This window comes from Limulus polyphemus, unplaced genomic scaffold (genome assembly GCF_000517525.1).
Source record: "Limulus polyphemus unplaced genomic scaffold, Limulus_polyphemus-2.1.2 Scaffold141, whole genome shotgun sequence".
NCBI lineage: Eukaryota > Metazoa > Arthropoda > Merostomata > Xiphosura > Limulidae > Limulus > Limulus polyphemus.
This window is the reverse complement of record NW_013665751.1, coordinates 815,092-826,959: the sequence shown is the minus strand read 5'-3', so window position 1 is coordinate 826,959 and position 11,868 is coordinate 815,092. Positions and strand designations below refer to the sequence as shown.

The following is an 11,868-nucleotide window of genomic DNA, read 5'->3' as shown; positions in this document are numbered from 1 at the left end:
TAAATTATGTAACATCATTACAATTAATCAAGTTATTAGTTAATAACTTTCGAATAGTATAGAACATTCAAGTAACAGCTCTCTCAATCACTGATGTCCTGCAGTTACTAATGGTTTATCTATATTCCTTGTCTAACAGTTAAAGTCTCTAATTAACACTATAAGACTTAATGAACTTTTAAATCTTTTTAAATTTTTGTTATTCCCAGTCAATACTTTCAGACCAAAATTTAAGCTCAAATTTCAAAAACTGGAAGAATTATACTTCCATGGATATGATACTATTGTAAAAAAACTTAGTTTTGTGCTAAAAAAGTTACATAAAAAACATTTAATACAAAAAATGCACGTTTTGAAGACGTGAGCTTACAAACTATAAGTTATCAATATAAAAATTTCTTATGTTAAGGCTTACAATTTTAATAATTCTATAAAGTAATTATAGTATTAGTAGGATCACTTTACTGAAGCATCTGAAGAAAAAGATACTCAACTTGACAATAGTTATTTCAGGTTTATAGCCATTCTAGTTTTATTTAAACTGGGCCACTTAAAATGTGTACATTATATACAATACTGTTTTAGATCATTTTTAAACCTAGAAGAATCAATGTACAGACACATAAATACATATGCCGTGTCACAAATGAGACACTACATTTGAAAAACAAACACAATATAAAATTTATGCTCACCAGAAAAATCTTATGCAAGTCTAATCAATTTACACATCACCTTCACCATAAACACCTTATATAGCACTAATCTTCACTGGTAGGTACCCACCAGAGGGCAGAAGTTTCCATTCATCTCATTGAGAAGTGCCAAGGTGAGGTTCTTTGGACCACTTGGAACTTCTCATTATGCACTGCTCACCATTTTTATTTTTCAAAGCACAAGAACTTATATGAAAGAAAGGCAGCTTAGCTTTGTACCAACAAGATGAATATGTTCTTTCAGTAGCAACATGTTCAATAATGATTTCCAAATCAGAGTAAAATGCTGCTTTTCTTAACTCTTGGAATGTTACTATATTGCCATGTAGAAAAAATGTTTTTTTAGAAAACTATGTCTAACATCCTCAAGAAAGTTCATTTTACTTATCTTGTTCTAAAAATTCAATAGTTTTTTCACTTCTTCCACTTCTAGGTGTTCAAAAACAAAAAGGAAGGTTGTGTGCTTCAACACAATATGGTTAACACATCAAAGTGAGAATTTCTATTTTATTAACACAAGGCATGATTGGGATTATCAAGTCATTAGACAACTGAAAAACTATCTGTTAATACTTGAGTAGCTTCAAGTGAAACAGACAGCTACCACCTTAAAGTTAAAAGCAGAACAAAGTACTTGGAAAGCTTATTTTCAATGAGATAGTAGCAATGTTATATTAAACTCATGTTGAAACTATACAAAAGACTGTATTATTAACACAGTATGGGTATATAAGGCTTATTTCTGTAGAAAAAAAAATTACATGCTACATCATTGTCCTACATGGCAGTTTAACACATCAGGTAAAAAAATTACAATAACAAAACACTAAAACTGCCAAGACAGTCTTTGTTCTATCAACTTTATGGCTAGAGTTTTAATATCATCACATATAATAACTTTTAGGGCAAAATAACTACAAATTATCTGCATAATTACTAAGTTGCTCCTGTGGTGTCAACTGAGTTATGTCAGATTCATCCCTTGAGAGCCCTGGATCTTGACTTGCAGGAATTTGTAGTTGTCCAGTTAAAGTTGTGTGGGTTGAAACAGGCTTGGAGAGTTGGGTAAGCATCATGTCATTGTTGGATGTCATATGATCACGTCCAGGTGTGCCACTAGTCAGAGAGAGACCAGGATGAGGGGAATGTGTTTGTGCTGGATAATGTGGAGAATGTACTAGCTGTTGTCGAGGGGAAGGTATAGGATGAGTTTGTGTTGTGGGTTGACCTCTTGGTGAGGCAGCTGACTGAGGGGACCTCACAGTCTGTACTAGCTGAGTAGTAGTAGTTGGAGGTGATCGTCCAGTTTGCATTAACTGCTGTGATGGTTGAGGATGTCCCATTAGTCCTTGCTGTGGGCTTAAAGGGGGATGATTTGGTGAAGTTATATGTTGTTTTAACTGTTGAACTTGTTGAGGCTGCATTATTATTTGCTGCTGCTGCTGATACTGTGTAAACTGTCCTGCATTATCAGGTTGAAAGTTCTGTTGATGTGTATTGAAATTTATTGGATGGGATGGGCGTTGACACTGGGCATACAAAGCAGCCTGGGGTTGCGAAAACTGACCATGTTGTTGCTGTTTTCGCTGCATTGCTAGTACTTGCTGTTTCTGAAACCACTGTTGTTGTTGCTGTTGTGTCAGTTGGCCTGGTGGTACTGGTTGGGGAGTACCAACTATATTTCCCTGGCTGGTAACCATCATTTGTTGTTGCTGCTGTTGTTGTTTTTGAGCTTGTTGTTGGGCAGTTCTCTGTTTGATAAAGTAAGCCATCAACTGTGGATTAGTTTTTAAAATTTGCAAAACTTGTTGTTGCTGCTGAGGAGAAGTTGGAGATTTCAACATCTGTAACAACTGAGGTAAACCTTGGGGTAATTGAGCAGGCCTTTGAATTCCAGAACCTTGGCCACCAGCACCTTGAGAAGGACCTATAGTGGTGGAGACTCCAGAGCCAGGAACCAACATCTGACCAGTCTGATGAAGACCAAGCTGTTCTGGCTGAGGAGCCTGTTGTGATTGAAATGAGACAGGTCCTTGTTGATTGTGACTGTTTCCATCCCAATGTTTTATTGCTCCCATATTGGTAACTCTGTTTCCCATGGAAGACACCATCTGTCCAATAGGTTTCTGGATTGGTTGTTGAACTTGACTGGAAAGTAATAATCCTGTCCCACAAGTTGCAGTGTTAACTACAGGACTGACTTTTCCATAGCCTCCTGCAGCAACAATATGAGGAGCCTGTTGTCTGGCAGCTGCTGCTTGGACAGCCTGGACGGCTTGAAGTGCACCAACTGGTGGACCAGAGGTAGTGGGTTTCACACCAATCCCAGGCTGTGAATGTTGTGGAGATGAGCGTGGCTGAGAAACTGGAGATGTCTGGCTTGGTGTAGTGGGGCCTCCTGGACTAGGCTGGGGGAGTTGACTTGGCATCCCTCGGTTCTGCATGGTTGCCATACTGGCAATACGTCTTCGTAATATTTGAGCTTGTTGTACCCTCTGTTGAAGTTGCTGCTGTCGAAGTTTGTGCTTGATGTTTAAGCAGAATGGTACAGGACACTTGGCTTCCTAAACAGCAGAAAATAAACATATGTAAAAGATATCATCCAAACAAATAAAAACAAGTAAAATTTATCAACAATACTGATGTATAGTTAACTTAGCAATCAATAAATTCAAAATTAAAAAAACAGGTCAAACTATTTTGTTTAATCCTTTCTTTTCCAGTAGAGTGAATCAAAGTTGCAAACTGTATAAAATAATGCATTAAATGCTTCATATAAGATCTTAGTTTACTTTTTTGAACAATTTAAAACTATGTTTTATTAAATGATTAGTAATATTCAAGACAAATTTAACAAATTCCTAAACATTTCTGGAAACAGATATAGTCTTTTCAAGTTTCTAGCCTATAGGTAACTTGTGTTCTTTGTCTGCTATCTATTCCTTAAAATTATACTTGACAACCATGGCTTTCAGTTTTCTCTATATAAAAAAAAAAAAGAATTAAAAACTGAGGTAAACTCAGTGACTGTACTTAATACCAGCTATGACAAATATACTGATGTTACCAAATTAACATTAATTCATTATTTTTTAAAACCACTCAATTACTGAAGTTTAAAGCAAATTAACAAGAAATAAACATAGCTCTGTATACTGAAAACACAAGCAAATTAAATTTAAACTTGCTCTAAAAAAGAATTTAAAGACAAAAACGTTTAACAGTGCTGTCTAGGTTTTGTTGTAGATCAGTAATTTTACTGTAAGATTTATATTGTGAAAACTTGTACCTATATGTAAGGCACATTAATTAACTGAAATCTATAAACATGATGTAACCTTAGGCTTGACATTATTGTTTCAATTATCTTTTCTATCCTGTGATTTTTTCTAAATCACAATTTTGCATCTTAAGAACTTTTAAGCTGGTACAATTGTTGTTCATGCACATTATATAACAAAACCTATATTGTAACCTGCCAAGCCTGACGTCAGTGATAAAGAATATTATCCAATAATGTATTTTTAAAAATTGTTCGATATTAAAGACAGCATGGCATTAATTTAGATCATACATACATATATCTCTCTATTCGTTTATAGGGAAAGTGCATTTGCGGTTGTCTAGCTTTCCAGCTAGAACTAGTATTCTTGTTTGCTTCACCTAACAAGGTACAAGTCACAACATGAAATGCTTACTAACACTGTTATGGTATGTCATGTTATCCAATGTTACTTGATATTTCATAAAAGAAAATCTTTCAACAGCAGCAGGCATTGTTCAGCATATTACTTTAACTCTAAATTAAAGATGAGAATATTAGAAAGTTAAATTATTTCTCAAAAATAAAACCTACTTTTTGGAAACGTTTTATAGCAACACTAGTTTATATTTTTTTCTTGTGAGTAAACTATTTACAGCTTCAAGGAATTGAAAATACGTCATTTTAAATATTCTATTTTCAATGCTTTCACTTATTTTTCTTCATATAAAAGTTCTGTCTCTACTGCACATTTTTGGCTAAAATAGAACATTTTTATATCCTTGCCAAGTTTGAGACCATTAAAAAAAACATTACCTGGCAATGTTTTGCATGATAACAGCATAAAGCAATGAGTTGCTTGCAGATGGGACAGCCACCATTTGTCTTTCGCTTGCACATTTTAGCATGCTGGACAACTCGCTTCATCTTTTGACAACTAGGCAACCGGCAATTGGCATCTCTGCACTGGCAGGCATGAACCAGTGACTGATTACACCTTTGAATAGACAGTCTTCTTGATTCCTGAGGTGTAGTCTGTTTCTGATCAGTGGGAGTCGAACCATCATCCAAATCAAACCCAAGTTTTTCCATTTTATGAGGATGACCATCTTTATCAAAGCAGGTAACACACAAGTCAAAATCCTTAAAAAAAGAGAATGCACATATAACTAATTATAACTACTAACATAACGTTACTACTAATTTACAGCACTGCAACCAGGACATTTCACTCATGCACCATAAGTATGAAATTGTATGAAACATTAAATCAGGAAAATATACATTTTTTTTATTGAAAGAAACCAAAATTTGTAAATCTATTTAGTTAGTAGATTTTTCAAAATAATTAAATAAAGATTCACAAGCAAAGAAAATAGATTCAACATCAGAAATACTGAAATTCTTCACATTTTGTAATAATTACACTATTTTTTTGGCTAATGCCATACATTACTAAAAGAAATAAGGAGTTTGTAAAATGTTATTACCATAGTTAATGATATGCACTTTTCATTTTGACAGTTGTATTAAACAACAATAGTGAATAATGCAGCCTTGACAAATAGAAGGATAGCATTATGCTCAATCAAGTTTTGGAAATGAGGCTTAACTGAATACAAGTTACACTGAAAACACCATATACTGACTAGATCATAAAAGTACAAACATTCTGCAGAAATACAGTCAGGTTTGTATATTACACCTTTTTTCTTTTGTGCACGTGTGTGCAAACTGTTTATGAAAATACTTATATTTGATACACAAAACAAACTCAGCATATGATCAATTTAGCTGTTGTAGAAATGTATTTACAATAAGGTTATTCCATAAAGAGATACATCACTGCATAGCATTAAGCAACACTATGAATGCTACGTATTCTGACATATATATTTTGATTTTGACAAATGAATTGTTTTTGTTTCCGTAAAATAATACTAACAAAGCCAATGAGTGTCAAGTATTTGAATAACAGAAAGAAAGAAGCATATAAATTACTCACATCACAAACTGTACAGTGGTATCTTGTCTCAACATGTGTCTTGCAGTTATTACATGTATATACAAAACGATCCTGCCCTTGATTATGAAGTTCATACATCATTGCCATAGTTGAAAATTTGCAGCGACGAAGAGATGAAAATTCATAATGCTTTTCTCTAGCTATTGTAAGAAAGGTATCTCTACCATCCATCAAATCACAGTTTATAAGAGGATCTAGGTCCTGGGTTGGAGGTAGATTAGCAGCTGCCTGTACCGAGTGAAGACGTATCACAAAAAACATCTGTTTAAATGATAATAAAAAAAAATATATTAATGATGAGAGCTACAGTTTGGGTTAACAACTACTTACTAACAACTGCACATGATCAGAGTACAAAGTTTATTAGAAAATACTGTTTATAAATAAAATACACTAATTCATTATCATAATTTGATTTTTTTTTGTATTTTTATTTAATGTATTGGCTAAAACATAACTGTAAAGTTTACAAATGGTACTAAAAATAATTGAAGTTTTATGCTAATTTTTATTAAAGTTGAAAAAGCTTACTACTGGGGATTAAACACACAAAACTAAATAAATAAACCTAATTTGTTGAAATAAGTATATTTACATGAAATTCCACAAAACAAAAGCAGGAGTAGCAGGGTTTAAAAAAACTGTGAAAATACATACATAAATATACTTCCATTCATGGCATAGCTACTATGACTACCTGATGCCATCCCTAATTTTAAGCTAATGATCTGAGAGATGACAACCAGTTAGAAGTTAACATTTTTTTATGCTGCAAATGCATTTTCGATAGGTACTTACCTCTTCTTACACAAAGCTATCTCAATCTTCTTTCTGCCCCCAAGCATTGTTAAAAAAGTTTAATGCTCAGCACACCAGTCAATATACCTCACAAATTTCATCCCACTTTTAAAAATGTGTATAGCATATGACTACCCTCCACCAATAGTACTGTGCCACTTATATTGGCTCAGCTAGCTCTCATTGATGTTCCCACTCAATCCTCACATTTGAGAATTGCCAGGATCTAAAATGAAGAAAGGATGGGAAGTGTGTGAGAGGAGGTAAGCACATATTGGAAATACATTTTCAGTGTAGGAAAATGTTAATTTCTGATACAGTCTTACCTCTTCTAACACAAAGCTAGAATCCCACATTGAAATGGTGGAGGATCCGTTGGAGGCACCTAACACTGAAACCACATGAAAAGCAAACACCTGGAAGAAGGAAATGAACCTGACATGGGCAGAAAAAAAAGGATTTGCATAAGCTTAATACATTCTGAGAAGTGTAATCATATGAAAGAATGGAGTGAGTACAAATCATCCATCATTGCACAAACCAGAAACACGTGGCTCCTGTAGGTCAAAAAATCACTTGATGAAATGAATACTCGAAGCAAACTTGATACCCAAATGAGGACGATTGGCAAGTCAAGGGACAGTATGCAAAATATGATAGTGGAGAAAAACAACTAGCCATGGCAATGGATCTTTCCAGATAAAAACAAGTTAGAGCAACATAAACATTGAGGTTAGGTCATGTGGACCGTGTGGTACATATACACCAACCCTAACCATAAATAGTGTGTCATACATCAATCAAGTGCAATTATGAAGAGAAAAATAACATTTGGCCAAAACTAAACAAACTCTCATAACTACCGTAGGATAAAGAAGTACAACAAACCAAACCCAGCATTACGGGGTCATGCTGATGCCTCAACTCAACTGTAAGAACAGGGCAATACCTGCAACCAGTATTAAGAGCAGAAATCGTAAATCACTCAACCATAAATGTAGAGAAGACGTATTCTGCACCTGGAATTACGAGGAGGATGTGGAACATTTGTTAAACCATAGGAACAGTGAATGTTGCTGGTATTATGAGACAGACAAAGTTCCCCAAACTCAACTGTAGGAGCAGGGAAGACCTCCTGCAACCAAAATTGATCAGAAGGGTGGCCTCTACAGCACTTTACGTAGGAGCAAGAAGTACAAAAAACTGAACCCAGCAATTCAGGATTGTGCCAATGCCCCAACTCAACCATAAGAATAGGACAACACCTGTAACAGAAATTCAAAATCACCCAACTGTAAATGCAGGGATGATACATCCTGCATATGAAATTATGATGAGGATGTGGAACATCTGCTCAACATTAGGAACAGTATATGTTGCCGGTATTATGAGGCAGACAAAATCCTCCAAACTCAACTGCAGGAGCAGAGAAGAAAACCTCCTGCAACCAGAATTAACAAGATAGGGAGCCTTTACTGCACTCAACAGTGGGAACATGGTGGTGTCATCCTGAATACAGTATCATTAAGAGGATCCCACATAGGGTGGTCTTGCTCAACCAACATTTGGTCCACCTGGGAATAAGCATTCAGTAGAAAGGGAAAGAGGAAACCCAGGAGGAGAAAGAAATAGGTCTTGAGGAAGAGATGATATATGGAACATGTTGACAAAGATTCAAAGGGAGGATGGGAAAGGGTATAAAGGACCAGGTAACTGAAAGGACAGGGAGGAGGAAAGACACACAAATAGTGGAAAAGGATCCCTAATGACAGGGGAAAACAAAACCTTATGAAACTCACAGAAACAGAAGGTGTTTGACAAGGCTGCTTGATAGCTATACATGGTCAAAGTGGACAAGACTTTGTCAAACAACCAGGTGAATAATTCGGAAAGATGAGGAATGGGAGGGTGGAAAGGACAGTAACCACCAACCAAGGTCAGCCCTGATTGGGGAAAGAAGTAAAAATTCCACTGAAGGGAACTCATATGAGCCCAACCCAGGGGAATGAGATCCCACATCCTCAAAAGAAATAGAACCTGACAAGCTGTTATAAAATTTGAGATGAAGATGAAAAGGAGAAGGATGGGCCTGATTGAGGTGGGAACTGAAGAAAACCCACAAATGAACAAGGTATTGAGTGTGGGTAAGAATATATTTCTCTACTTTTATCAGGAATCCTACTTGTGCTTCTTCGTGTAGGAACAGATGAGTGTGGTCTCCGAACTGTGAATGGGAAGAAGCGAGCAGGAGCCAGTTGTCCATGTAATGATGAGTGTGAAGACTCAACAAGTGAAGATGTCGGGCAAAAGTTCATACCACTCAACAAAACACATAAGAAGCCGAGGTTAGTCCAAATGATAGTGCTCAGAACTGGAACAAATGACCCTCATGGATGAACCAAGAAAATGATGTGACTTGGGAGCAATGGGGATGTGAAGATATGCATCCATCTCACTGAAGTTGGTCATCTAGATTCCTGAGGAAAACATAAACCGAAGTGAGAGACAGGACTCCACAGTGAAATGAGGGGGATCAAGGAAGGAATCAATTGGGATAGATCGATGATAGGTCTCCAATCTCCCGTCTTCTTAGGATATGTTCAATAGCTTCTTTGCAAAGCAGGTCATGGACTGCCTCAGTAAAATGACAGAGAGAGGTAGGATCCTGTGGAGGTGGGAAGGAAACAGGGAAGTGGGAAAGGGGAGGTGGAGACTAGAACTGAATGCAGAGACCTCTGGACATAACCCATAGAATCTATGGATATGTTGCAAAATCCCCCAACACTACAGAAAAGTGGTGCAATGTGGCCCCCACAAGTTTCAAACCCATCATGGAGTCACCTATACCTTTGGTGTCATTTAGCACGGGAGCAGGAAAAATAAGGATAGGGTCTGGAGCTCTGAACAGAAAAGTAAGGAGGTTGGGAAACAAGGGTGGGTGCTTTCGGGTAGGAAGTGGGAAGTTGAGATAATAGTGTGGCCAGAGAAGACAGAGACAAATACAATCTAGCCACTTCAACTCTGGATTCCAAAGAATCTGGAAGACCTGCAAATATGGTATTGTGCAAGAAAAGGGACTGATGCAGATCCCGTAGAGATGAATGGGGGAGATTCACCCCTGCAAGTACTACATCTCTTACCATGAAGTTCCAACAGCACAGTAGCCAGGTATAACAGGTAGAATCGAGCTACAGTGGACCAAAGAAGGTACCTGAGTTCATCGGAAAAAAGATCCGGGGAGGGTTGAAAAGTCTCCAACAATAAATGGAAGGAAGACAGGTGTCTATAAATAGAGGAGAGGGAAAGCAAATCCTTGAGAATTGTGCCTGATTAAAATGAACATTAGCCTCAGGAATCGAATTCCAAAGAGGAAGAAGAGGTTCCAGTCCCTGACAATCTAAATATGGATCAGAAGAGCAATGGTACGCTAAAGCATGGTGGTCCTCCAGACAATGAAGGTTGGGCATGCCAACACCTGACAATAGTTGATCCAAAAATCATTGCACATGAACCCTTATGTTGAGTGAAAGGGAAAAAGCATAAAATTCAGAAGACAGAATTTCACACAAAGAGGATGGAGAGGCATCAACGGCGATAGGAGAAACGTAATAAACCACATACCTGATTAACCAGTGGAAGGTGAGATCTCCTAATGAGATGTAGAGTGTGACAGATTAAAATAAGAAAGTGCCAGAAAAAGTGAATCCAAATTGTCTTCTTGATTGTATTCATCATCAGAAACATTGTCAGGTTGAAAAGGAGAAGAAATTGATGACCAAACATATGAACCTAGCTCCCTGCAAATTAAAGCCTGTACCTACTCTGCAGATAAAGTCGAAACCAATGCCTAACCCAGAAAAAAAAGTTAAATAAGTGAATGCAAACACAGTAAAAGAAAACTGTTGAAAATAAATTGAAATGTCAATGAAGGACAATGATAAACATTAGTCACCTGTGAAAAAACGTGCATCTAAACAATGCTGTGAAAGTGAGGATTGAGCAGGAACATCAGAGGGAGCTAGCTTTGCCATAATAGATGGAGAAATGCTATTGGGGTGGTCACATGATATGTACATATTCAAAAGTGGCATGAAATTTATGGGGGTATATAAATGGTGCACTGAGAGTTAAAATTTTAGCCATACTTTAGGGGCAGAAAGAAGATAAAGATAGTTTTGTGTGATATGAGGTACAACCATTTCAGAAGCTCCCTGCTAAGGGATTGACTGGCACTCTTATAACACATCCACAGTTTAAAATGTGGGAAGTATATCTGGTAAAACATGGATTCAAAACATGTTTGAAAGCCCCAAAATCCAGAATTCTACCACCAAGAAAACTTGCATCTTACACATACATAATGATAATAAAACTTTCTGTAGTACAAAAATTCATTTTCCTGCATCATAAACCAAAAAAAAAAAAAAACACACCCTTACAGATTCTGAACGTTTTGAAGAGTTTTAGTGAGATAGAGACTATTACTTAGAATTTAATATTTATTGAATAAAAAAATTAAATTGGACCAGGCAATAATTTGAAAATTGCAGAGCATGTGACAACTGGAGCTATTTTTAAAATTTATTCTTGACACCATAAAAACAAAACGCTAGCTTCTATGACAAAAGAGCACAAGAATGATTGATTACCCACTGAGATATTGCTTTTAAGTTATGAGAGTTTAAATAATAAAAATATATATATTAACGCAGTGACACTTTGGATTAGAACACAAAAGTTACAACTAGCTATAATGTTTTAAAATACAATTTTCAGTTTGGCTCTCAAAAAAATTATAAAATTAGTTGAAAGGTCATATCATTTATACAATTGTTGCATAAGCCCAGAAAATGCATCTGGCAAGACTTTTGAGAAATTGACAATATTCTGTTATTAATCAAAATGTCTTAAAAAAATAAAAAATTAAACACTATATATATATATATATATATATATATAGTAGTCTGTATTTATTACTATAGTACTATTTAGTTTAGTTAATACTAACTAAGACTATTAATTTAAATTAAATAAGTGAACTATACAAGTAATTATTTGTCGTGTAC

General features: G+C 35.9%; 1 protein-coding gene across 2 annotated transcripts in view; it reads right to left on the bottom strand.

Annotated features, from left to right (window-relative positions):
• Positions 1 to 369: 369 nt before the first annotated feature.
• Positions 370 to 11,868, bottom strand: part of LOC106474685 (CREB-binding protein-like) — a 153,990-nt gene continuing 142,491 nt past the window's right edge. The window contains exons 24-26 of one of the 2 annotated variants that reach the window (XM_022379968.1): positions 5,984 to 6,232; positions 4,795 to 5,121; positions 370 to 3,280 (exon numbers count right to left, since the gene is read on the bottom strand). In XM_022379968.1, the coding sequence (XP_022235676.1) occupies positions 1,631 to 3,280; positions 4,795 to 5,121; positions 5,984 to 6,232 (2,226 nt within the window). In that variant the 3' untranslated portion in view covers positions 370 to 1,630. Of the gene's footprint in view, positions 3,281 to 4,794; positions 5,122 to 5,983; positions 6,266 to 11,868 lie in introns of both variants that reach the window. The other variant, XM_013935380.2, reaches the window with a different exon arrangement.